Source organism: Sapajus apella, unplaced genomic scaffold (assembly GCF_009761245.1).
Source record: "Sapajus apella isolate SASKATOON/1434 unplaced genomic scaffold, GSC_monkey_1.0 scaffold3, whole genome shotgun sequence".
NCBI classification, from domain to species: Eukaryota; Metazoa; Chordata; class Mammalia; order Primates; family Cebidae; genus Sapajus; species Sapajus apella.
In genome coordinates this window covers 66,841,820-66,867,805 of record NW_022436943.1, presented here as the reverse complement: position 1 = coordinate 66,867,805, position 25,986 = coordinate 66,841,820, and the positions used below count along the sequence as shown (strand labels likewise).

General features: G+C 57.4%; 3 protein-coding genes across 4 annotated transcripts; 2 read left to right on the top strand and 1 right to left on the bottom strand.

Moving 5' to 3' along the window:
* Positions 1-14,093: 14,093 nt before the first annotated feature.
* Positions 14,094-16,532, bottom strand: SLC52A2 (solute carrier family 52 member 2). Its single transcript, XM_032256175.1, has 5 exons — positions 16,394-16,532; positions 15,847-16,085; positions 14,882-15,752; positions 14,661-14,784; positions 14,094-14,566 (listed from the first exon to the last, which is right to left on the bottom strand). Exons 2-5 carry the CDS (start codon positions 15,974-15,976, stop codon positions 14,354-14,356), a joined length of 1,338 nt encoding a protein of 445 aa, XP_032112066.1. The 5' UTR covers positions 15,977-16,085; positions 16,394-16,532; the 3' UTR covers positions 14,094-14,353.
* A 287-nt stretch (positions 16,533-16,819) lies between these two features.
* Positions 16,820-19,883, top strand: FBXL6 (F-box and leucine rich repeat protein 6). Of its 2 annotated transcripts, XM_032256159.1 has the most exons (9): positions 16,820-17,275; positions 17,521-17,679; positions 17,806-17,869; positions 18,187-18,318; positions 18,393-18,500; positions 18,587-18,700; positions 18,769-19,000; positions 19,086-19,332; positions 19,636-19,883. In XM_032256159.1, exons 1-9 carry the CDS (start codon positions 16,887-16,889, stop codon positions 19,781-19,783), a joined length of 1,593 nt encoding a protein of 530 aa, XP_032112050.1. In that variant the 5' UTR covers positions 16,820-16,886; the 3' UTR covers positions 19,784-19,883. The 2 variants fall into 2 exon arrangements, with proteins under 2 accessions (XP_032112050.1, XP_032112056.1); XM_032256165.1 differs by lacking the exon at positions 18,187-18,318.
* A 50-nt stretch (positions 19,884-19,933) lies between these two features.
* On the top strand, positions 19,934-22,011 carry TMEM249 (transmembrane protein 249). Its single transcript, XM_032257402.1, has 6 exons — positions 19,934-19,970; positions 20,413-20,700; positions 20,958-21,052; positions 21,142-21,337; positions 21,427-21,512; positions 21,740-22,011. Exons 1-6 carry the CDS (start codon positions 19,934-19,936, stop codon positions 21,914-21,916), a joined length of 879 nt encoding a protein of 292 aa, XP_032113293.1. The 3' UTR covers positions 21,917-22,011.
* Positions 22,012-25,986: the final 3,975 nt, after the last annotated feature.

Sequence of the window (25,986 nt, the reverse complement as noted above, 5' to 3'; positions counted from 1 at the left end):
GGCCGAGTGAATATCTCTTTAACCTAAGGACTCCACTCACCACCAGCCTGTGCAAGGGGCAAGGAAATGCCTCTGACTGGGAACTGGAAGAACAACCAGGAGACTGGCCAAAGGGGTCCTGGAGCAGCTCCCGTGCCCATGGGGAGACCTTCCCAGGGCCAGAGCTTCAGATTCTGGGGTCCAGTTCGCAGCCCCACTTGGTCACCATCACTTGGACACATCCGTGACGTCACAGCCTCCAGTAGTGCCCTAGGCTGTTACTCCTTATTAGATATAGTGAATTCCAAGTTTCTCTTCAAAGAATCAGGATGTCAGTATGCTCAGCTCTCGCATTCTTTAATTCTCCATTTTAAAGTTTAACTTCCTTGTAGTTTCAGTAAACAATCTTTTCCATCAGTTCTAATCAGTAGTTCACATCTTCTGCCCTCCTGTACTCTGTCCTGACACATTCTGGCCACCTGCTCCAGTCACCTGCTTTAACCCACGTCACCCCTGGCTACCTGCTCGGACCTGCGTGTAACCGTCCTTCCTGCCAAACTACTCACCTCGCCACTCTGGCTCTTACCCTGCTCCCTTTAAAATAGCCAATCGGGGCCGGGCGCGGTGGCTCAAGCCTGTAATCCCAGCACTGTGGGAGGCCGAGGCGGGTGGATCACGAGGTCAAGAGATCGAGACCATCCTGGTCAACATGGTGAAACCCCGTCTCTACTAAAAATACAAAAAATTAGCTGGGCATGGTGGCACGTGCCTGTAGTCCCAGCTGCTCGGGAGGCTGAGGCAGGAGAATTGCCTGAACCCAGGAGGCGGAGGTTGCGGTGAGCCAAGATCGCGCCATTGCACTCCAGCCTGGGTAACATGAGTGAAACTCTGTCTCAAAAAAAATAAAAATAAAAAATAAAATAAAAATAAAAATAAAATAGCCAATCGGAATTAGCCTAGACTATGTGGTCTAACCCTAGCCAATAGGGGAACAACACAGCAGTAGGGGCTACCTCTGTCAGGAATAAGAACCCCTTCCCTGCCCTCGTCCAGGTGTGCCCTCCATTGTTCCATCTGTGAGCTGCACCCTTCTATAGAAGTAAATTGCCTTGCTGAGGAAATTTACATTTGAGTGCTACCTCTTTTGTGGCACCGAAAATTTACATATAACATCCTCACTGGCTGGGCGCGGTGGCTCAAGCCTGTAATCCCAGCACTTTGGGAGGCCGAGGCGGGTGGATCACGAGGTCAAGAGATCGAGACCATCCTGGTCAACATGGTGAAACCCCGTCTCTACTAAAAATACAAAAAATTAGCTGGGCATGGTGGCGCGTGCCTGTAATCCCAGCTACTCAGGAGGCTGAGGCAGGAGAATTGCCTGAACCCAAGAGGCGGAGGTTGCCGTGAGCCGAGATCGCGCCATTGCACTCCAGCCTGGGTAACATGAGTGAAACTCCGTCTCAAAAAAAAAAAAAAAAAAAAAAATCCTCACTGTGACAGCCCTAGCTGGGTAGGGGCCCAGGCCCAGACACACCATGTGGCCAGCAAGGCTGCTGCTGGACTGGCCTCACCATCCCCAAATACGTCAGGGATCTTCAGATGGCAACACGGGTCCTGAGACTTACTGGCTGGAAGCCCTCCTAGACCCCACTGTGACATGAAATAAAACACCATCCTTGTAGAGTCCACAAGGGCTCCTGAGCCAGCCTAGCCTAAGGGTGGCACAGTAGCTGAAAGTGAGAGGTTTTTAGGCCTCAGTGTCTTTCACAACTCTCACAAGTGGCTCCTTGTAGGGCTGTGGAGGCCCCATAGGGTCGTGGGGTGTCCCTTATGCTGTGTTGAGGTGCTGGATCCAAGAGGTAAAGAGACAGGACACTGAAGAACTGGTGAAGAGCATCTGGATTCGGGGGGCCACATCACCTGTAAGCGGAGATCAGTGGTGGTCCCCAAATGCCCAAGAGCATCTGTATTTATTAGGTACAAGCAGGGGGCAGGGTCATGAGTGAGGTCATCATCTATAGGCTTAGTAATATGGCCTACATAATCACATGAGTCACAAGCGAGGGGACCACACCATTATGTCACCTGGGCAGAGAGGTGGGCCGTGTGCAGTAGGGGGCCGTGCCGTGCGCAGTAGCAGAGGGTCGTGTACAGAAAAGGGGTCCACCCCCATTAAGTCACCGAGGCAAGGAGGTGGGCTGTGTGTAGCAGGTGTCGTGCGCAACACTTCTTATCTGGGGGCTGGAGACTTGGAAGGATTTCTAATAGAAGGATACTGTAAGCCAATGCAGTGGGAGCTGACAGACCTGTGCTCTTCTCTTAAGATATTTATGGAAGGATGATTTGAGCCAGCACAGAAGGGAGAAAAGACTGACAGGGTGTAGAGCCGCCATCACTGGTCACACCAGAGGGGTTCTTCTCCCTCGTTACTTCCAGGATCTCAGGCCTGAGGCCGACTTTCCACAGGAACTGGATGCAAGGTACTACAACTCCTTTATCAGGAGGAGGGGCTCTTGCTCCAAGCCTGCCATACAGCGTATGCCCTTTCAGGCAGGGACGCCACCACCTGGATCTCTGGTTCTCATCCTGGTCTCGCTGTTTTCCCATGTACTGCTTCTGTTCTGTGACTGCTCTAGGCATTCCTCCTACTACAAACTACTATATGGTTATATGGAAGGATTCTGTAAGTCAGCACTAAATGTGTCAGTACAGCTCCGACTACAATACCTATATGATTATATAGAAAGATTATATGGAACTAAGTATGCTAGATACAGTATATATAAGCAGTAAGTTACACTTCAAGCACTAATTCTATAAACTAATATATGATTATATATGAAGGATTATATAAAGGAAACAGCTGAGCAATAACACTGTAAACTAAGATATTCTTCAGGCACTAGTTATGCCTGGGGTCTGGACAGCTCCCCCTCCTTGGTGCCCGTGGGGGGTGTTACCCACAGCTCCTCCTCCTCCCACATGGCTCCTCCTCCTCCACATGGCTCCTCCTCCTCCCACATGGCTCTTCCTCCTCCTCCCACATGGCTCCTCCTCCTCCCACATATCTCCTCCTCCTCCTCCCACATGTCTCCTCCTCCTCCTCCCAAATGACTCCTCCTACTCCTCCACATGGCTCCCCCTCCTCCTCCCACATGACTCCTCCTTCTCCCACATGGCTCCTCCTCTTCCACATGGGTCCTCCTCCACCCACATGGCTCCTCCTCCTCCTCCACATGGTTCCTCCTCCTCCTCCTCTTCCACATGGGTCCTCCTCCACCCACATGGCTCCTCCTCCTCCTCCACATGGTTCCTCCTCCTCCTCCCACATGACTCCTCCTCCTCCTCCAACATGACTCCTCCTCCTCCCACATATCTCCTCCTCCTCCTCCCACATGGCTCCTCCTCCTCCTCCCACATGGCTCCTCCTCCTCCTCCTACATGTCTCCTCTTCCTCCTCCCACATGACTCCTCCTCCTCCCACATGGCTCCTCCTCCTCCCATATGACTCCTCCTCCTCCCACATGGCTCCTCCTCCTCCTCCCTCATGGCTCCTCCTCCTCCCACATGACTCCTCCTCCTCCTCCCACATGGCTCCTCCTCTTCCTCCCACATGGCTCCTCCTCCTGCTCCCATGTGGCTCCTCCTCCTCCTCCCACGTGGCTCCTCCTCCTCCTCCCACATGACTCCTCCTCCTCCCACATGGCTCCTCCTCCTCCCACATGGCTCCTCCTCCTCCTTCCACATGGCTCCTCCTCCTCCTCCCACATGACTCCTCCTCCTCCTCCCACATATCTCCTCCTCCTCCTACATGGCTCCTCCTCCTCCTCCCTCATGGCTCCTCCTTCTCCTCCCACATGACTCCTCCTCCTCCTCCCACATGACTCCTCCTCCTCCTCCCACGTGGCTCCTCCTCCTTCCTCATGGCTCCTCCTGTTTCTCCTACACTCCTCTTGCTCCTTCCACTGGGACTGAACCCAAAGGTGTCTCTTCAGTGGGGTGGGAAAGGCAGTGCCTCCCACCCTCTAGCGCCTCTTCTGTTGTGGCATGTCTCCTGTGAAGTCCCCATCATCCCCAAGGTCAAGTATGCGGGATCAATGATTCTTTGTGCCCCCCGTCACTTTGCTAGCAGGACAGAATTGGCCTCCAGTCTTCAGTGGCTCATCCCCAAAGCACAGACTACAGCTTGACAGATGGACCTGGGGCTCCTTCCAGGGCCTGGCTTTCTGAAGTGTTCTCATTTGCTAACATCTGCCTCCCTCGGCAACCTTTCCTGTGTGATGGAACAGATCCAGGAAAGCCATGTGGGCTGACACAGTAAGGCCTCCAGGCATCTGTGCTGTGACATGAGCAAAGTGTGTGCCTAGAAGCCTGGGCACTGCCATCACAGGGAACCTTGGCCACCAACCGCCACAGCTGCCCCACAGTGGGAAGGGCCGGGTGGAGGACTCTGACGTCCACTCCTGGGAAACACCCCCAAAAATGAACAAAGGAATGGCCTCTGTCCTGTTTCCACATCTCTGGAACCACTCCGTGGCCTAGGATCCTGTCCGTGCTACAGGGCCCAGGACGGGGTGTGGAATCCTGTCTCCTGTGGGTGCGGGGAGGAGTCCGTTACACAGCTGAGCCACAGGGCCCAGGGGCATGGTGAAAGCCTTCCCAGGTCCCACGTGCCCACAGCCCCTGCCCCATCCAAGCCCCAGAAATGCAGCTCACTCCTCTCAAGCCTGCCCCCTCATCTCGCAGCACTCCCAAGTTCCCCAAGCCCTGTGTTCCCAGTCTTTCTGTTCTCCAAAACTGCCATTAAAGAAAGAAGGGGTCAGGCGCAGTGGCTCACACCTGTAATCCCAACACTGAGAGGCCAAGGCGGGCAGATCTCCTGAAATCAAGAGTTCAAGACCAGCCTGGCCAACATGGTGAAACCCTATCACTACTAAAAATACAAAAATTAGCTGGGTGTGGTGGTGCACGTCTATAATCCCAGCTACCTGGGAGGCTGAGGCAGGATTGCTTGAACCCGGGAGGCGGAGGTTGCTGTGAGCCGAGATCGCACCACTGCACTCCAGCCTGAGTGACAGAGCGAGACTCCATCTCAAAAACCAAAAACTACAACAAAAAAGAGGAGGCTAGAGAGGTGTGAAGAAGCATGGCTCTCACACAACTACAAAATGAGCACATGTTCATTTCACGTGTCCTGGACTGAACACTGTCCAAAAGTACATCGTCCAAGTCAGACGCGGTGGCTTACGCCTGTGATCCCAGCACTTTGGGAGGCCGAGGCGGGTGGATCATGAGGTCAAGAGGTGGAGACCATCCTGGTCAACACAGTGAAACCCCGTCTCTACTAAAATACAAAAAATTAGCCGGGGTGGTGGTGGCATGCCTGTAGTCCCAGCTACTTGGGAGGCTGAGGCAGGGAAATCACTTGAACCCGAGAAGCTGAGTTTGCAGTGCGCTGAGATTGCACCACTGCACCCCAGCTGACGACAGAGCAAGACTCCGTCCCTGCCCCCCCCAAAAAAGAGACACTGTCCTAACCCCCAGAGCCTGGGAATGCAGATTTATTTGGAAATGGGATCATTACAGACAAAATTAGGCTGAGGGTCCTTAGACAAACTCACTGTGGGTAAGGGCGGGCCGTGAATCCAGTGGCAGGTGTGCCGGCAGGAGAAGGAAGAGGGCGATTGGAGACACAGCAGGAAAGGCCACGCAAAGGTGGCTGTGAGATGGGAGTGAGAGGGTCACAGCCGAGGGCGCCCGGAGCTGGCAGCTCCACAGCAGGAAGGAGAGCTGGCAGGTTCTTCCTCAGAGCCTCAGAGGGAACCAATGCTGCTGACACCTGATTTCAGACCTGTGTTTGTGTTTGTCCGTTTTGTTCTTTTTTCTTTTTTTTTTTGAGACGGAGTCTCGCTCTTGTTACCCAGGCTGGAGTGCAATGGTGTGATCTCGGCTCACCGCAACCTCCGCCTCCCGGGTTCAGGCAATTCTCCTGCCTCAACCTCCTGAGTAGCTGGGATTACAGGCACGCGCCACCACACCCAGCTATTTTTTGTCTTTTAGTAGATCTTGCCGCTGCACCCCACTGCACCCCAGCCTGGCGACAGAGCAAGACTCCGTCCCTGCCCCCCGCAAAAAGAAACACTGTTATGACCCCACCTAGTCTGTACCTCCATCTTCAGATAGCCTTTCTTGATGTGTCTTCAATCGCCGTCTTCCTTCTCCCGTAAGGACACCTGTCATTGGATTCAGGGCCTGCCCTTACCCAGAGTGACTTTGTCTAAAGACCCTTGGTTTAATTTCATCTGTAATGATCCCATTTCCAATGGGGTTTCACCATGTTGGCCAGGCCGATCCCAAACTCCTGACCTCAGATGATCCGCCCTCCTTGGCCTCCAACGTGCTGGGATTACAGATGTGAGCCACTGCGCCCAGCCTGAATAATGCTTTTTAACCAGTTGTTCTGTTGCTAAGAACAGGAATGATACCGAGCTCGGATTTATAATTTGGAGGCAGGTTCGTGAGAAGAAAACACCAAGCCGAGAATAACAAGGTAAAAGAAGAGGATTTTATTTACAAAAGGATATAGGTAAAGGAAGAGGATTTTATTTACAAGAGGGACATACCCAGAGACCGTCCGTCCGGACACTCAGCACCGGCGTTACAGCAGCACGGGCAAAGCGCAAGTCACAGCTCTCAGCAATCTCTCTCTTCCTCTCTCTCCTTTCCCCTCTCTCCAGCACCGGCGTTACAGCAGCACGGGCCAGGCGCAAGTCACAGCTCTCAGCAATCTCTCTCTTCCTCTCTCTCTTTTTCCCTCTCTCCGTCTCTTTGGTTTTTTGTCTATATTTTATATGTTGCAGTTTAACTTCGGTCATAAAGTAAACATCAGCTGCTCTTTGTCTTGTCTCTCACGAACGTTATCATTATGTAACAGCAATTCTTGGCTTTGTTTACGGTTCTCAAAGAGACGGGAATCAGCCAGATTCCCGGCTCCTCGGAAATAAGCCAGGGTCATCATGAGTTTCTAATGCCCCGGGCTTACTGCCAAAGAAATGATAACTTTAGTTCCCAAGGTCCAAGAAACTTAGAGCAAACACTGGGCATGACTTTTCTTATATTAACCCTACACCAGTCAACTGTTGCCTTTTCCAAGACAGCCTATGGCCTGCCCCTCCACAATTCTGAGCCGTGAAAGCCCCAGACTCAGCTACATTGAGGGGACTTTCTGCCTTTGGGTAGGGGAACCAACCCCACTACCCCTGTCCACTGAAAGCTTTCATCACTCAATAATCCCCTCACCTGTTTTTTTAAATTATTATTTTTTAAAGCCAGAACATACATTGCATGACTAATCATTGAAATTCTTTTTTTTTTTTTTTTTTTTTTTTTTTTTGAGACAGAGTCTTACTCTGTTGCCCAGGTTAGAGTACAGTGGTGTGATCTTGGCTCACTGCAACCTCTGCCTCCTGGGTTCAAGCAATTCTTCTGCCTCAGCACCCCCAGTAGCTGGGATTACAGGCACCTGCCACCACGCCCAACTAATTTTTGTATTTTTAGTAGAGATGGGGTTTCACATGTTGGCCAGGATGGTCTCGATCTCTTGACCTTGTGATGCACCCGCCTCGGCCTCCCAAAGTGCTGGGATTACAGGCGTGAGCCACCGCGCCTGGCCCTGGCCAGGATGGTCTCGAACTCCTGACCTTGTAATCCTTGGCATTGCCAGCTGGAGGTCCCTGGCTTGCAAAGTGACTGAGAAGAAAATTTTGCACCAAATTTAAGTCACTAAATTTGTGATAATTTGTTCTGGCAGTCCTAGGAAATGACAGTGTGTTGAAATTTCCTTTAATTAACTTAGCTGGGTGTGATGGCTCAGGCCTGTAATGCCAACACTTTGGGAGGCCCAGGCAGGTGGATCACCTGAGGTCAGGAATTCAAGACCAGCCTGGCCAACCTGGTGAAATCCCATCTCTACTAAAAATACAAAAATTAGCTGGACGTGGTGGCAGGTGCCTGTAATCCCAGTTACTTAGAGGCTGAGGCAGAAGAATCCTTTGAACCCAGGAGGTGGAGGCTGCAGTGAGCCGAGATTGTGCCACCACACTCCAGCTTGGGCAACAGAGGGAGACTCCATCTCAAAAAAAAAAAAAACAACCTGGCTGGGCACGGTGGCTCATGTCTGTAATCCCAGAACTTTGGGAGGCCGAGGCGGGTGGATCACGAGGTCAAGAGATCAAGACCATCCTGGTCAACATGGTGAAACCCCGTCTCTACTAAAAATACAAAACATTAGCTGGACATGGTGGTGCGTGCCTGTAGTCCCAGCTACTCAGGAGGCTGAGGCAGGAGAATTGCCTGAACCCAGGAGGCGGAGGTTGCGGTGAGCCGAGATCACGCCATTGCACTCCAGCCTGGGTAACAAGAGCGAAACTCCGTCTCAAAAAAAAAAAAAAAAAAAAAAAAAGAAATGGGGTTTCACCTAGGCTAGTCTCAAACTCTTGGGCTCAAGTGATCTTTCCATTTTGGCCTCTCAAAGTGCTGGGATTCTAGCTTTGAGCCACTGTGCCTGGCCAGATTCTGTTAAGCTTTTCCCTTCCTCCCTCCTTCCCTCCCTCCCTTCCTTTTTTCTCTCTCTCCCTCTTTCAAAACAGGGTCTGGCTCTGTTGCTCAAGTCGAGGACAGTGGTCCAATTACGGCAAGCCATTCTCCCACCTCAGCTTTCCACGTAGGTGGGTCTACAGGCATAGGCCACCACTCTCAGGTGGAAATTGGAATTGATTTGGAATCCATTGAGAGATCATGTTATTTATGTCCTTTATTTTATTAATATGGTGTACTGCATTTATTTTCTCATCTTAAACCAACTTTGCATGCCTGGAATACTTTTTGTTGTTGTTTTTTGAGACGGAGTCTTGCACTGTCGTCTGGGTTGGAGTGCAGTGATGCCATCTCAGTTGGCTGGGATTGCAGGCACCCACCACCACGCCCGGCTGATTTTTGTATTTTTGGTAGAGACGGGGTTTCACCATGTTGGCCAGGCTGGTCTTGAACTCCTGGCTTCAGGTGATCTGCCTGCTTCGGCCTCCCACAGTGCTGGGATTACAGGCGTGAGTCACCTGGCCCAGCCACATTCCTGGAATAAATTCGACTTGTTCAGAGCATACGCTTTTTTTTTTTTTTTGAGACGGAGTTTTGCTCTTGTTACCCAGGCTGGAGTGCAATGGCGCAATCTCGGCTCACCGCAACCTCCGCCTCCTGGGTTCAGGCAATTCTCCTGCCTCAGCCTCCTGAGTAGCTGGGATTACAGGCACGCACCACCATGCCCAGCTAATTTTTTGTAGTTTTAGTAGAGATGGGGTTTCACCGTGTTGACCAGGATGGTCTCGATCTCTTGACCTCGTGATCCACCCGCCTCAGCCTCCCAAAGTGCTGGGATTACAGGCTTGAGCCACCGCGCCCGGCCTTCAGAGCATACGCTTCTATTTCTATCCTGCTGCTTTCCGTTTACTGGTATTTTGTTGAAGGTATTTGCGTCTGTGTTGTTCATAAGGAATATTAGTCTGCAGTTTTTTTTGGTTTTTTTTGGGGGGATGGAGTCTTGCTGTGTCGCCCAGACCAGGGTGCAGTGGTGGGATCTCGGCTCACTGCCTCCCGGGTTCAAGTGATTCTCCTGCCTCAGCCTCTGCCTCCCCAGTTCAAATAATCCTTCTGTCTCAGCCTCCCAAGTACCTGATATTACAGATGCACGCCACCACACTGGGCTAATTTTTTTTTCTGTATCTTTAGTAGAGACAAGTTTTCACCATGTTGGCCAGGCTGGTCTCAAACTCCTGACCTTGTGATATGCCCCCTTTGGCCTTCCAAAATGCTGGGATTACAGGCGTGAGCAATTGAGCCCGGCGAGGCCTTTTGCATTCTGATGCCCGACTGACTCTACCCTAACCAGGACTCATAATTCAACCAGATCTGTGGCTCTACAGAGACAGATGCAGTGTGTGATGACAGTTTTCCACACTCATATGATGGCATCCCCAACCAACCAGCATTCCGCATTCCCTAGTTCTCTGCCTGCCAAAGTATCCTTGAAAAATCCTAGTCTCAGCCAGGTGTCAAGCACTTTGGGAGGCCCAGGTGGGTGAACCACTTGAGGTCAGGAGTTGGAGACTAGCCTGGTCAACATGGTGAAACACTGTCTCTACTAAAAATATTAAAAAAATGCCTGGGTGTGTTGGTGCATGCCTGAAATCCAAGCTACTCAGGAGGCTGAGGCAGAAGAAATAGCTTGAACCTGGGGGTGCAGGGGGAAGTGGAGGTCACAGCGAGCCAAGATCACACCACTACACTGCAGTCTGGGCGACAGAGCAAGGCTTCATCTCAAAAACAACAACAAAAAAAGTAAAATCCTTGCCTCTAAGTTCTTCCTGTCCTTCTAAATGGCTAGCTTTGTGTTCATTAAACTCTGTTTACTGGAGTACTCCTACCTCCAAGAATTGGCACTAAAAACCTGTTGAGTCATTACAGGGTAACCAGACATGAGGGTCTAGGGCCTGGGGGATGGTCTAGTACTGAGAAAACTGGGTAACTGTGGAAACTGGGCTGGACGGATTGGGAGAACCAGGTATCCTGGGACTCGAAGCCCAAGGGACACTCGCTCAGGCGCCACCAGCCCCAGGTGGCCAGGGATGTGGTCAGGGCCCTGCCTCTTGCTGTGTCCCCCCAGCTCTGCTTGCCCTGGGGTTCCTCCTTGTCAGGTGGGCTCCCTGAGTACTTTGTGTATTCAGTGGAATCAAGAGAGCCCCTTACAGGACCACTGTCCACGTCCCCATGTCAGTCGGTGGGTTCTCTGAGCAAATCTACATCAAGGGGCGTGGCTGGGCACCGTGGCTCATACCTGTGATCCCAGCACTTTGGGAGGTGGAGGCAGGAAGATCACTTGGGAGCCCAAGAGTTCGTGATCAGCCTGGGCAACATGGTGAGACCCTGTCTCTACAAAAAATAAAAGAAAATTAGGACCAGACACGGTGGCTCACGCCTGTAATCTCAGCACTTTGGGAGGCTGGGGTGGGCGGATCATGAGGTCAAGAGATCAAGGCCATCTGGCCAATATGGTAAAACCCTGTCTCCACTAAAAATACGGAAATTAGCCAGGTGTGGTGACATGTACCAGTAGTCCCCACACGCACGGGATTAGCGTCAGACAGGATGGCCACACACCTGGGAGAGGCAGCTGCATGTGGTGGCCACAGCCTGGCTGGCCCTTCTCTGCTGGTTTTTTTTTTTTTTTTGAGACGGAGTTTCGCTCTTGTTACCCAGGCTGGAGGGCAATGGCGCGATCTCGGCTCACCGCAACCTCCGCCTCCTGGGTTCAGGCAATTCTCCTGCCTCAACCTCCTGAGTAGCTGGGATTACAGGCACGTGCCACCATGCCCAGCTGATTTTTTGTATTTTTAGTAGAGACGGGGTTTCACCATGTTGACCAGGATGGTGTCGATCTCTTGACCTCGTGATCCACCCGCCTCAGCCTCCCAAAGTGCTGGGATTACAGGCTTGAGCCACCGCGCCCGGCCCTGCTGGTTTTTTTTTTTTTTTTTGAGATAGAGTTTCGCTCTTGTTGCCTAGGCTGGAGTGCAGTGGTGCAATCTTGGCTCACTTCAGCTTCTGCCTCCTGAATTCAAGCAATTCTCCTGCCTCAGCCTCCTGAGTAGCTGGGCTTACAGGCATGCACCACCACACTCAGATAATTTTGTATTTTTAGTAGAGACGGTGTTTCTCCATGTTGGTCAGGCTGGTCTTGAACTCCCGACCTCAGGTGATCCGCCTGCCTCAGCCTCCCAAAGTGCTGAGGTGGCATAAGCCACATCATCTGGCCTTTTTTTCTGAGAGAGAATCTCACTCTGTTGCCCAGGCTAGAGTGCAATGCCATGATCTCAGCTCACCGCAACCTCCTTCTCCCACGTTCAAGCGATTTTTGTGCCTCAGCCTCCCGAGTAGCTGGAATTACAGGTGCCTGCTACCATGCCCAGCTAATATTTGTATTTTTAGTAGAGACAGAGTTTTGCCATGTTGGCCAGGCTGGTCTTAAACTCCTCACCTCAGGTGATCCGTCCTCCTCAGCCTCCCAAAGTGCTGAGGCAGAGTCTCCGGAAGCCTCTGGCCACCTGCTGTGCAGCTGGTGGTGGTAGGCATCCTGATCCCGGCAAGCCCTTCACAGCGGGCTGTTCTGCCTCCGCAAGGCCGGGCTCTGGCCCTGGACTGAGCCCTGGGAAACCGTAAGTAAGCAGCACTCAAAGCTGAGGCACTTTCCTGCTGTTATCATTTTGACCCCCGCCCCAGTTCCTACTGTAGGAACTGAGGTGGAGGTCAAAATAGGGATATGGGCAGGAAGCGCATGGGGACTTCAGAAGGCAGCAGATTCCTCACTCGGGCCTGTGCACCTTGCTCCTCTGCGGCCCTGGTGACTGTGGCACAGAGCAGGGGCCCCATGGATGTCTTTGATCGCTGCTCCATGGGAAGGAAGCCAGGAGAAAGCTGGGAGGTCGCTCCACCAGCCTCCAGCCCAGGGTGGACAGGAGAGGGCAGGCCCCAAGCACCGGTGCTGACGGGGCAGGGGCAGAGTGATGAGGGGAAGGGAGACAGCATGAGACCAGGAGCCCTGCTGTCTGTGGCCTTGCCACCAATACCACCTGCCTCATCCCATCCTTGTCCTCATCTTCCCTCAGAATCTTTCTTCTCTTACCAGGCCACTTCTGCTCACAGCCAACTTGCAGCCCCCAGCCCCTAGAGTCCTCAATACCTGCAACCCCCAAAAGGAAGTAGCCAGGTCAGCTGGGCAGGGGCCCAGCCTCAGGCAGCAGCATCCTGGAAGGCTGGACCTGGCGGTGACCACTGCTCTCAGGGCTGGGAGGTCCCAAGTCCCCTGGAAGCTGGCCCGCCCCTGACGTTTGATGGGGCCCCAGACCAGAGGCTTTCCCGGTCACGAGGGCTCCTTCCTCCTCTGATGGTCCTGCCAAGACAGGAGGGAGCAGAAGCAGGGAGGAAGGCCGGGCACTTCAAAGGCCCGTGTGCAGGCCAACTCAAGGACAGTCAGAAAAAGCGTCTGGAGAGCAGAACTGTCCTAGGCGGCCCTCGGGCAGCAGGAACGGACTCATCTTCCCCAGCGCCTGCCTACCCACTCCCTGCGGCTGCAGGGGCCCCTATGCAGAAGTGGGGCCTCTTGCCTGTGAGAACAGGCCTTGCTGCCAGGCCAGCCACACTGGATTACAGTCTGGTGCCCTGCCTCCCGGGGGTGGCTGCCCACACAGTGAAAAAAGCCAGGTTCCCACCTTGGCACGGCCTCCCCCAGCACTTTCTTCCAGGTCCTTGCTGCCAAGCTCAGGGGCTCCTCTCAATTTCTCTGCACCTCCAGCCCTTTTTGTGGGAGCCTGAGAACCACCCAGCCCAGAACAGGCCATGGTCTGCTCCCTGCAAATGGCAACATGCACAGGCCCAGGCTGCCCGGGGCCAGGGGCAGTGTGCCAGCAGCTCAGGGAGAAGGCAGCTGTAGCCAAGTCTGCCTGAAGAGTTTCACACCTTTGCGGGGCTGATTGCAGAAGGAGCTGGCGCTGAGAGGCTGGAGGCGGCAATGCTCAGGCCAAAGGGTCTCAATGGGCTAGAATCTCTATCTCTTCTGAGTCCCCCCGCACTGAGCACCCTGGGGTCTGCACACCAACCCCCCAGTGTAAATCCCTAGCAGGATACTCCTGGGAAGCCAGCAGGCAACGAGTCATTCCAGGAGTGAGGGTGGACTGGGAGCTCAGCATGTCACAGCCCCATCCTGACTGACCCTCGTGCCCTTAAGAGATGCTTGTGGAACAGTGGCCTTGCCTGGAGGAGAGCCTCCTACTCCTCTGAGCATGGTAGCCTGTGTGGGCCCAGAGAGCTCAGGGCAGTTCCAGGAAGCAATGTGGGGGAGTCTGGGCTCAGAGGGTGTGGCTGCATGATCCGTGAGACCGGCCTGCAGAGGGCAAGGACCTGCCCAGGGCCTGGGGAGAGGCGGCTTCTGCTACACAGGCCAGGCCATGGCTTTGGCTCAGGGAAGCATCCATACAAAGAGAAGTTCTCAAAGAATTAATGCCAACTCATTACATAAAAATGTTTTATTACACAAGCCACATGTAAGTCCCAGACCCCGGGGCTTACCCTACAGCCCCAGCCAGTCCCTGGCTCCAAGCCTGGTCCTTGCCCCTGACCCCCACCTGGAAAGCTAGGGTCTCCTACGGAGTGTGTGAGTGTCCATGAGTGTGCCGGCGCGGGGGCCTCCTGGGCTGCGGCATTCAGGCACGGTGGCAGCACTGAGGTAAATACAGGATGGGGGAGCGGGGTCCCCACCTGCCCAGGCTCAGGAGCCACAAGGATTTACACAGTCCTTTCTGCTGTGGAACATGTGGTAGATGCTGACTGGAGGGAACATGGCGACAGCACCCAGCAGAGAGCCCGCCTGGATGGCCACGCCAGCGGCCAGCAATGCCGGCCGGCCCCCGCCATGCAGTAGGGAGCTGGCTGCCACCTTCACGTAAGAGAACACGCCCAGACACAGCACCCATGACAGCACCTGAGGGGACACAGTAGCAGGCTGAGCGTGAGACGCATCTGCTCCAGGGGAATACCCCCGCCCCATGTCACGCCCCCCCCACCCCCGTGCTCACCACGAGGACCACTCCTGCCAAGGTGTCCACAAGGGGTGGGCAGGGGCTCAGGATTGCCAGTGCCATCAGGTAGGCCCCAAAGAGCACGCCCAGCAGAGAGAGGCCACCCAGCCCTGCCAAGGACCTGCAATGGGTGAGCAGAGAGTCAGGGCTGACTGTGCCAGGACCTGGCTCCCAGCCCTGAGTTCCACCCACCCAGGGGCTAGGGGGCCCTTGTGTACCTGCACAACACGCCCATGGCCAGGAAACAGGCAAGGGGATTGGCAGCACTGCCCAGTACCACAGCCAGGTGGTAGGCCAGACGCCCGTAGGGTAAGCAGGAAAAGCTCTGCACAGCAGGCAGCACGCCGTTGGTCAGTGCGTTGGTGGTGGCCAGCAGGCCCAGCAGGCAGGCACTGCGGGCCGAGAAAAGCCCATAGGCCTTAGGGTCTGGACCAGGGGGGGTGCCTGCTGCCTGGCTTGGTGGCTCTTGCAATGGCAAGGCCTCTTCCACCTCTTCCTCTGCTCCTGGGGCTTCCACCTGGAGGCCTGATCCTAAGTCCCCTGTGGGTACAGATGGTGGTGGTGGCAACAGCAGCAGGAGACCCTGGAAGGCAGCAGCTGAAGTGACCAGAAGGGAGGTCAGTGCCCAGAAGAAGGTGCTGGTGGGAAAACGCTCAGGGAAGTTGAGCGGGGGACCAGGGGTGCCGTTGGTGGAGGCTGGTGGGCACTCAAGGCGGCTCACACCCTGCACTAGGGCCAGCATACAGGGCAGCAGGGCACTCAGGCCTTGACCCAGGAAGAACGACCGTAGGAAGTGAGGTGGCAGGTGGCTCAGGAAGGGCAGGAACGTGACATTAGAGGCACAGCATGCCAGCGCCAGCACGAAGGCCAGGGCTAGGAAGGCCACGGAATGCAGCTGTCCTGCCACTGGGGCCACGTAGTGCCACAGAGAGGCCAGCAGAGCTGAGCCCACCATGCTCAGCACCTGCACCACCCGGATGGGGACCCGCTCGCCCTTTCCTGGGACCAGCCGCCTCCAGAGGGTCACCACCAGCAGACCCAGGTTCCCCAGAGCCACTAGCACAGAGACGTAGGAGGGGAGGTTCCAACCTGCAGGGAAGGGAGGAGGCCATGTCAGGGGCATGACACCCAAGGGAAGCGAAAGCCCACCTTCCTGGGCCCACCTGCACCTCCTCCCACTCACCCTCGGGAAGGTCTTTGACCACCACAGGTAGCTCCACCCAGATCCCATTGACCGCAGCCCAGGAGCCCATGCCGAAGAGAGCCACTAGCACGTGGGTCAGCACCGGACGGCCGGACGTGGGTGCTGCCATTGAGCACGAGGCTAGGCCCCTCAAGGTCAGGGCAAAGGTCACAGCCAGTTCTTTTCCCACCGAGGTCCGGAAACGCTTGACTCTTCTGGGAACTTAAGACCTCTTTTAGCTTGAAAGAAACAGACCAGCACTGAGGACCCCGAGCCGGAGTCAGAACAGGGTGAGGCCACCACCAACAGGCGAGCTGGAGGAGCCCCGGGCCGGAGTGGGGATGGGGAGCATTGGCTAAAACGTGCCCAGCAGCTCCGCCCGGCAGTCTGGACCGCCGGCAGGCAGGAAAGCGGGAAACCCGCCCGAGGTGCCGCAGGCCCAGGGGAGGAGGCGGAAGGAGCGGGTGGAGCCGCCTGCTCAGGGCCAGGCGGGGCTGGAGTCACCGCAACCACCACCGCCCGCCGGACCCCAGGCCAGGGCGCCTACCGGCAGGAGCCACGCACGCCCCAGGGCTTCTGCGTGCCCGGGACCGCAGGGAGCAGGTCAGATGCCAGGGGAGGGGCCGGGGCGGCTGTGCCAGCATCGGGTGGGTGACCGGGAGCAGTCCGGCCCCTGCGCGTCCCCGTCCCGCGCCGCGTGTGCTCCCGCTCCAATGCCGACTTCTGGTCACGCCCGGACGCCGTCGGCCCCTGCGCGTCCCGTCCCGCGCCCCTTTCGCGCCCGCTCCAATGACGGCTTCTGGCCACGCCGGGACGCCGTCGTCTGGCCCAGGAGCGCCACCGCAGTCCCGCGCGCTGAGGGCGCGGCGCCAGACAGGATCCGATACCCTCACTGCGGCTCCGGGCCCGACCCAGCGCGGCCCACGGCCGGAAGTCCCGCCCCGGAAGCTGGTCGGTAGGCTGGCGCTGAGTGGAGCCGGCGGGTGTCTGTAGGCCCGCCCCTTCCGCTCCCCGGGACTGCCCGAGCGGAGTCGGCGGCCATGGCTGCCCCGGCGTCTCGTTGGGTACGGCGCAGAGCCCGAGCCGCGCCGCGGGCCCGCTCGGCCGAGGACTGGTGGTGGGACCGGCTGGCGCCAAGCGGCTCGGGGTACCACCTGCTGCAGTCCGACAGCATGCTGCTGGTGCTGTCCGAACCCGGGCCCGCCCGACCCCGCGCACAGCGGCGCGCTGCACGCCGCGCTCCCCGGCAGCCGCCCCCGGGCCCCCGCGCTGCCAAGCCCAAGCCCAAGGCCAGGCTGAGGCCCCAGCCCGCGCCCACGCCCGAGGACGGGCCAGACGCGGGCTGGGGAGACCGCATTCCCTTGGAAGTCCTGGTGCAGATTTTCAGGTTGCTGGTGGCGGCGGACGGGCCCATGCCCTTCCTCGGCAGGTAACGCTGCAGCCGGGCCCGCCGCCGAGCTCAGGGGCTTGGGCCAGATGAGGTCCGAGCGGTGGCCCGGGCGGGGGCGGAGGGCGAAAGCATCGGGGCGCACACGCCGCCGTCCGAGAGCACAGTCCCTTAGTCGCCCGGTTGGAGCCTCAGGGGCTCAGCTTTGAGCCGGCTATCCACTGCGCTGCGAGAGGGGGGCATCGCCTACTAAGGGGCCGGTACCCTCAACAGCGCTATTTTCCCAGGGCTGCGCGCGTGTGCCGCCGCTGGCAAGAGGCCGCCTCCCAACCCGCGCTCTGGCACACCGTGACCCTGTCGCCCCCGCTGGCCAGCCGGCCTGCCAACGGCAGAGTCAAGGCGGAGAAGAAGCTCCTTGCTTCCCTGGAGTGGCTTATGCCCAGTCGGTGAGGGGTTCCCTCTTTTCCTTATCCCCTGGCTCCAGGCCCCTTCTGTCTCCCTGCACCAAGGTTTTGGGTGGGAAGGACTCCTGTGGGAACATTAGTGCAGCTCTGCCTCTGCTGTCGGCCCAGGTTTTCACAGCTCCAGAGGCTGACCCTCATCCACTGGAAGTCTCAGGTACAACCCGTGTTGAAGGTGAGAGCTTCAGGCTGCCCTGCACACCAGCTGTGACCCTCTGGGACTGTTCAGTACACTAGGAAGTGGGTCAGGCACCTTGGGGGCCTAACGCTGCTCCATGGGGATGCCTGCCTGCCTGCTTGGTTCTCTTTTCCTGCTGTTTCCTCCAGGAGGGAAGTGTCAGAGGCAGGGACACCCAGGTAGACCTGACATGGGCATAAAGGAGGTCACAGCTAAGGTGGTAAAGTGGGGCTGGCACCAGCCACCTGTCTGCTTCCCTCGTGGATCTTAGCCTGCCCTTTCCCAACCCCAGCTGGCCCTCTGTCTCCCCGCAGCTGGTAGGTGAGTCCTGTCCTCGACTCACCTTCCTCAAACTCTCCGGCTGCCACGGTGTGACTGCTGATGCTCTGGTCATGCTAGCCAAAGCCTGCTGCCAGCTCCATAGCCTGGACCTACAGCACTCCATGGTGAGCCCTGTGTCCCAAGGGTCCCTGAAAAAGCCCAGGCTGGGGTGACAGGTTCTCTTGTACTGGGGCCTCAGGTGGAGTCCACAGCTGTGGTGAGCTTCTTGGAGGAGGCAGGGCCCCGAATGCGCAAGCTGTGGCTGACCTACAGCTCCCAGACAACAGCCATCCTGGGCGCACTGCTGGTAGGTTGGCATTGGTGGGAGCTGAGCCAGATGCTGAGCTGGGGACTGCCAGACCACTGACCCCGTGACACCCCCCATCTCTGCAGGGCAGCTGCTGCCCCCACCTCCAGGTCCTGGAGGTGAGCACCGACATCAACCGCAATAGCATTCCCCTCCAGCTGCCTGTCGAGGCTCTGCAGAAAGGCTGTCCCCAGCTCCAGGTACCTGGTTCCCCACCCCTCCCACCTGTGACACCCTCCCCCATCTACAGCCTAGGCCTTGTTCCCAGGTGCTGCGGCTGCTGAACCTGATGTGGCTGCCCAAGCCTCCTGGACGAGGGGCTGCTCCCGGACCAGGCTTCCCTAGCCTGGAGGAGCTCTGCCTGGCGAGCTCCACCTGCAACTTTGTGAGCAACGAGGTCCTGGGCCGCCTGCTCCACGGCTCTCCCAACCTGCGCTTGCTGGATCTTCGTGGCTGTGCGCGCATCACACCAGCTGGCCTTCAAGATCTGCCGTGCCGGGGTCAGCGGTCCTGGGTGGTGGCCGGGTGGGTGATGTGTGGGGACCCTTGCCACCCAGCAGCTTATGCTCACTCCTCTCACTGCAGAGCTGGAACAGCTTCATCTGGGCTTGTATGGCACCTCAGACCGGCTGACTCTAGCCAAGGAGGGCAGCCCCCTGTTGACCCAGAAGTGGTGCCACACCCTGCGAGAACTGGACTTGAGTGGCCAGGGGTTCAGTGAGAAGGACCTGGAGCAGGCCCTGGCTGCCTTCTTAAGCACCCCTGGGGGCTCGCACCCAGCCCTGTGCTCCCTTAATCTCAGGGGCACCAGGGTCACACCAAGCACAGTCAGGTCAGCATCCCCTCCCCCAGTCCCTGGAGCCAGTGTGGCTGTCACTGCGTCTGCCTGGGGTCTGAAAATGGTGTCCTGCCTGGCCTGAGACCTCCAGGGGTCAGAGGGGCATGCGTACTGTCCCAGCACCTTCGTGGGCTGGGCTTGGGGACACCAGGGCAACTGGGCTTGGCCTTGGTGGCTATGGGTGGCAGAGCCAGGTGTGGAGCAGCAGCAGGCACAGCTCCCTAGCTTGGCCTAAGCCCTTCTGAGGGAAGTCTTCCAGGCAATGGCTCAACTTCCTGTGGCCTGCCCTGCCCACAGCTCTGTGATCAGCAGCTGCCCAGGCCTGCTCTACCTCAACCTGGAGTCCTGCCGCTGCCTTCCCCGGGGCCTGAAGCGGGCCTACCGGGGCCTGGAGGAAGTCCAGTGGTGTCTGGAGCAGCTGCTCACCAGCTCCTCGCCCAGCTAGGCAGCCACAGACCTGGGACACTTCAGCCAGCCTGCCCCCCACCCACCTTTGCCCAGTTTCAGATATTGGAGCATTTTGTTAAAATAAAACTTTTTTAGGAGCTCTGTGTGTGTGGTCCTCAGGGTAAGGTTGGGCAACGGGTTATACCTGATGGTGCCACTGGGGCTACAGCCAGCCCAGAGCCTGTGTGTTGTGGGGTCAGGGTGGCCCAAGGGTTCTTGAGCCTGCAGGTGGCTATGCCTTTGCCTGCCAACTGAGGGACCCAGTGTGTGTATGTCCCACCCTCGGGAACACTGGTGAGCTGTTGGTGGTTGCATGTGGGTGTAGAGGTGGGGCCCCGCCCAGCCGTGGGGTTCATTGAGGGGTCCCTGCCTGCAGATTTCTCTCCACCTCAGGCCTGGGGAGTCCACCCTTCAGATGAGGGCAGTGAACAGGCCACACAGGGGCCTCCAGTGCATGGACTGGTCAAGAAGCTCATTCCCACTGTGGGACCTCAGTCCAGCACTCCCTAAGGGGTGGTCAACAGAGTGGCCCCTTCTAGAACCCGCCCAGAACTTCTAGAACGCGTGTGCGGTCCCCCCCTCCCCGGGCCGCTACGTGGCCTTGCTGCCCTGCCGGTCCTCTGTGAGCTCCTGCTCCTTCTTGGGCCTGCAGCCCTGGAGAATTTGCACAGCCAGGTAGGCGCGCCGTTGTGGGCAGTGGGCGACGGCGGCGGGCGAGCGGCCAGGCTGACCACCTCTGCTTGACCCAGAGCCCTAAGGGGCAGGTCCGTAAGGGCCGGGCCCGCGGCCTGCGCGCGACCTCCTTCGGCTGGCGCTTCCGGCTGTGGTCCCTAGGACTCTTCTGCCCCGAGCGTCGCCTGGCCAGGTGCCTTAAGAACAACAGCTTCTTCCCGTTCGAGCAGCAGCAGCCAAACGGTGCGCGCGGGGCGGGGCGGGGCGCGGCACGTCTGGGAGGAGGGAGCCGGGCCGAGGCCTGAATGGCGCGGAGCCGGGTGGGCAGGGCCAGGGGCCGCGGGCGGGCCGGCCGGTGCTCCCGGGGGCGGAAACGCGGCGGGCTAGTTGCAGCTGCCGCCCCGAGCCCTGCGCGGACCCAGCCACTCCGGGCACAGCCCCGGCGCCGCCACCCCGGCTGCGGGAGGCCCGGGCGTCCTCACTCGCCGCGCCGCCCCTAGTCTTCGTGCTGGAGTACTACCAGGACACGCTGTGGAAGGGGATGCTGCTCCTCGCCGTCTGCGTGGTCCTGGTCAGCGTCAGCTCCCTGAGAAAGGTGCGAGCTCCCGGCCCCCCCCCCTGCCCTCCGCCCCCGCGGGCCCGCCCTGCACCCGCTCAGGCGCTCCCCGCGGCGCCCGCCCACAGGTGCAGAAGCAGGAGACCTGGGTCTTCCCCGCGTACGGCGTGGCGGTGGGCCTGTGGATGGTGGTGTCATCGCTGCCGCGGCGCCGCCTGGTGCTGAACCACCCGCGCGGCGTGTACCACTTCTCCATCCAGGGCCGCGCGGTGTGCCAGGGCCCCCTGCACCTGGTCTACGTGCGCCTGGCCTCCAGCTCCGACGGTGACGCCCGGGACCCGGGACCGAGGACGGGGAGGCCACTTGGGAGCGTGGAGGGGCGCGCAGGCCGGCTGAGCCCACTCTCCCCGCAGCCTACGGAAGATGCTTCTTCCAGCTGGTCCTCGGCGGCCACAGGTTGGAGCCGCTGGTGCTGGTGCAGCTGTCGGAGCACTACGAGGTGGGTCCCGCCCAGACACGTGCCCTCCTCGGGACACGATGACACCGGTCGCTGTTAGGGTCTTTGGGTGGGGTAAATACAGCGCGGTCCTGGGCTGGGGGCCGTGGAGAGGGCGCCGGGGCTGCGGGCAGGACTGGGAATGCTGCCTGGAAAGGGAAGGGGTCGCCCTCATGGCGACGGGGGTCTGTCCTGTCCCGGCCCGAGTTGAGCGCCACCTGCCGCCACAGCAAATGGAATACTTGGGCCGTTACATGGCCCGGAAACTCAACATCAACTACTTCGACTACCTGGCCACTTCCTACCGGCACGTGGTTCGCCACTGGCCACCCTCTAGCACCCCCTCCGTGTTGCACAAGAGCCTCGTGGACAAGGCCAGCTCCTCTCAGTCCAACCTGGAGGTGTGACTCCGAGGGCCACCCCCACCCCAGGACTGCGTTCTTCCCAACCTCCCAGCACCCCACTCTGGGGCAGATCGAATATGAGTCCCACTCACTGGCCTTCCTTTCAATAAAGTTGTCTCACCTTCCACACGGGTCATTTTCTGGGGGCAGGGGAAGTGCCCTGGTGCCTATGGCTTCCACCATGGTGCACTCCTAGGACCTTAGGGAGCCTGTGCCTTCCAGGCGACTGAAGCAAACCCCAGAGCTTGGGTTCCAACACAGGAACAGCTGGGAGCAAGGGATGGAATATGGCCAGGCTGCTGGGTTGGGCCCATCACTTGAGAGGTTGGGAACTCCAGCCCCTCTTAGCCAGCAGCACTTAATAAATTGTCCTCTCTGACCTCAGAGGTGCTGACCAATGCGTGGAATCCAGGAGTCAGAATCTGATTGGTCCATTCTGAGCCCGGTGCCCGCTGCTAGTCCAACCAGCAATGAGGTGGGGTACAGCTAGACAAGCCCTCTGCCTAGGGGCGCATGCTTGGCTCATAACCACACTGCTGCCACTTGCCTCCGAGGGGGTGGGCGTGAGAGTCCCGGGCCAGTGTCCAGGGCCTCCTAGGACGGAGAATGTGCAGCACCCCTGGCACCCACTCCTTGTGCCCACTGGAACTCTCACCCGGCGGCCCTGACACCCACTCCCCGTTCCTGCTGGAACCCCTGCCCTGCGCCTCTGACACCCGCTTCCAGTCCCCACTGGAACCCAGGCCCACACTCCCTTGTCCAGTGGATCCCCCAACTCTCACTGAAGCACCTGAGGGCCTCCTGGGTGCTGACGGCTGTTGTGGAAGCTGAGAAGGCCGTGGGCCATGAAGTCCCAGGGGAAGCAGCACCTGGCTTTCCAGGTCTTCAGGCAGTGTCAGCTGAGTGTCCCTGCATCCAGGAGCAGCTACATAATTTGCAGGGCTCCATGCCACATCTAAGTTTGGAGCCCATAGTTAGAAGGTTATTGAGTGGGGTGCAGTGGTGAATGCCTGTAGTCCCAGCTGCTCAGGAAGCTGAGGTGGGAGAGCTTGAACCCAGGAGTTCAAGGCTAGCCTTGACAACATAGTGAGACCCCAGTCTCTAAAAAAATAAACAATAAAAATAAAGTTATTAAGAATTTCAAGATAGGCTGGGCATGGTGGCTCACACGTGTAATTCCAGCACTTTGGGAGGCCGAGGTGGGTGGATCACTTGAGGTCAGGAGTTTGAGACCAGCCTGGCCAACATGGTAAAAGCCCATCTCTACTAAAAATATTTTTAAAAATTGCCGGGTGTGATGGCAGGTACCTGTATTCCCCGCTACTCGGAAGGCTGAGGCAGGAGAAGCACTTGAACCTAGGAGGCAGAGGTTACAGTGAACCAAGATAACGCCACTGCACTCCCGTCTAGGTAACAGAGTGAGACTCCAACTCAAAAAAAAAATTTCAAGATGGCAATAGCATATAATTTAAACCAAGTATGGGCCGGGCGCGGTGGCTCATGCCTGTAATCCCAGCACTTTGGGAGGCCGAGGCGGGTGGATCACAATGTCAGGAGATCGAGACCATCCTGGCCAACATGGTGAAACCGTCTCTACTAAAATACAAAAAACTAAGTGGGCATGGTGGTGTGTGCCTGTAATCTCAGCTACTCGGGAGGCCGAGGCTTGAAATCACTTGAACTTGGGAGGCAGAGGTTGCAGGAGCTGAGATAGCACCACTGCACCCCAGCCTGGTGACACAGAGCAAGGCTCCATCTCAAGAAAACAAACAAACAAAATCAGCTGGGTGTGGTGGCAGGGGCCTATAATCCCAGCTACTCGGGAGGCTGAGGCAGGAGAATCACTTGAATCCAGGAGGCAGAAGTTGCAGTGAACCAAAATAGTGCCACTGCACTCCAGTCTAGGTGACAGAGTGAGACTCCAACTCAAATAATAATAATAAATAAATTCCTTCCTTCCTTCCTTCCATCCCTCCTTCCTTCCCTCCCACTCCCAAAAATAAACAAACAAATAAATTTCAAGATGGCAACAGCATAGAATTTAAACCAAGTATGGGCCGGGTGCGGTGGCTCATGCCTGTAATCCCAGCACTTTGGGAGCCCGAGGCAGGTGGATCACCTGAGCTCAGAGTTTGAAACCAGCCTGGCCAACATGGCGAAACCCCAGCTCTACTAAAAATTAACAGGTGTGGTGATGTGTGCTGTAGTGCCAGTTAGAATCAAGTCCCAGGAGAATCACTTGATCCTGGGAGGCAGAGGTTGCAGTGAGCTGAGATAGCACCACTGCACTCCAGCCTGGGCGATGGGGCGAGACCCTGTTTCAAAACAAAACAAAACAACAAAAACCCAAGTATGGGGCCATTCTGAGCCTGGGACCCTCTGTGACTGCCCAGGTTGCAGGCCCAAGAAGCCAGTTCTGCCTGGAACCATGGCTTCTCTGCTTGACCCCCAATCCTAAGGCCGCTCAAACTCAGTGGGCAAGGGGCAAGCTGGCCCATTTCTGGGGCAGGATCTGGGTGCTACTGAAATGCCTTTAGATTGTCCCTGGGAGCAACTGTTATTAACAGCCCAAGTGCAGAGACCCCCCCCACCACCGCCTGGAAGATGGGGCTCAAGATGTCCTAGAGTGGCAATACCCAGCTTAGGTTCGGGTTGAGGGCTCAGTTTCGCTTAGGCAGGGAAAGTCCCTCCTCCCCTGGAGCTGGTGATCTAGGGGGAGCCCAGAAGGAAGTCAGGTTCCCTCCGACTGGGGAGCTCTGGGGTAAGGGCGTCTTGGGCAGCACAAGGGCATGATGCAGGACTGTGTGAGCTAGGTGTGCTCAAGAGGCTCCAAGCGGATTGGGATGGTCAGAGAAGAGAGGATGAGGGAGGAGGCAGCCTGAGATGAGGTGGGAAAGGCGGGCAGTGTCTTTGGAGGTTGTGGCTCCGAGCTTTAGCCCTGTGTGCCATTGGAATCTGTTGGAGGGCTGTAAGCAGAGATGCACTCCCAGGGAGGGAGTCGGGGGGAAGGACCAGGAGGCTGCAGGAATTGTGCGGGGAGCTGGAAGGGCAGAGGGGAACAGAGAGGAGCACAGATCACAGGCAGTTCTGAGCTACCGCTCCATTGATGGGATTTGCTGCTGGGTGGGAAGTGAGCTGGGAAGAAAGCTGACTTGGGGAGTTCAGGGTTTCTGGCCTGGGCATTAGGGCTGGGGGCCATGGGGAGGAGGGGTTGGCAGTCGGGAGCTCTGAGTTAGACAAGGCCTGAGGAGCTTATGGGACCTTGCAGGGGAGATTTTAAAAAGGCAAAAAGGCAGGAGGGCTCTGGGGAGAAAGGAAACGGGGAAGCACAGACCTGAAACCATCATGCCCTGGGAGGTCCCTGAAGCCAAAGCCCTAGATGAGAGGTCCCTGGCAACACAGAGGATGGAGGAGAACAGGAGGAGGGCCAAGGACGGAGCCGTGGCATCAGACACACAGAGGCAGACGAAAGCCCGCAGAGGGAAGAGGGCCCAAATGGAGGAAGAGGGAACCCGTGTTAAGTAAAATGGGCACTCATAGAGGCACGAACACCCCTGCAGGAACAGCCTCAGAGAAGCGGCCTCCTGCATCACGGAACTGCACTCGGGGGGCAGGGGGGTGGGGAGAAGAAGAGGGTAGAGGGAAGAGGAAAGTCAAGATCACACAGGAAGTTTCACTGTCATGGGCAGAGAAACCAGGGGGCACCTTGCAGGAGGGAGGTCTTACTTGTTGGTGTGTAGGTGCACACAACCCTATAAATATTTATTTTAGGCCGGGGGCGGTGGCTCAAGCCTGTAATCCCAGCACTGTGGGAGGCCGAGGCGGGTGGATCACGAGGTCAAGAGATCGAGACCATGCTGGTCAACATGGTGAAACCCTGTCTCTACTAAAAATACAAAAAATTAGCTGGGCATGGTGGCGCGTGCCTGTAGTCCCAGCTACTCAGGAGGCTGGGGCAGGAGAATTGCCTGAACCCAGGGGGCAGAGGTTGCGGTGAGCCAAGATCGCGCCATTGCACTCCAGCCTGGGTAACATGAGTGAAACTCCGTCTCAAAAAAATATATATATATATA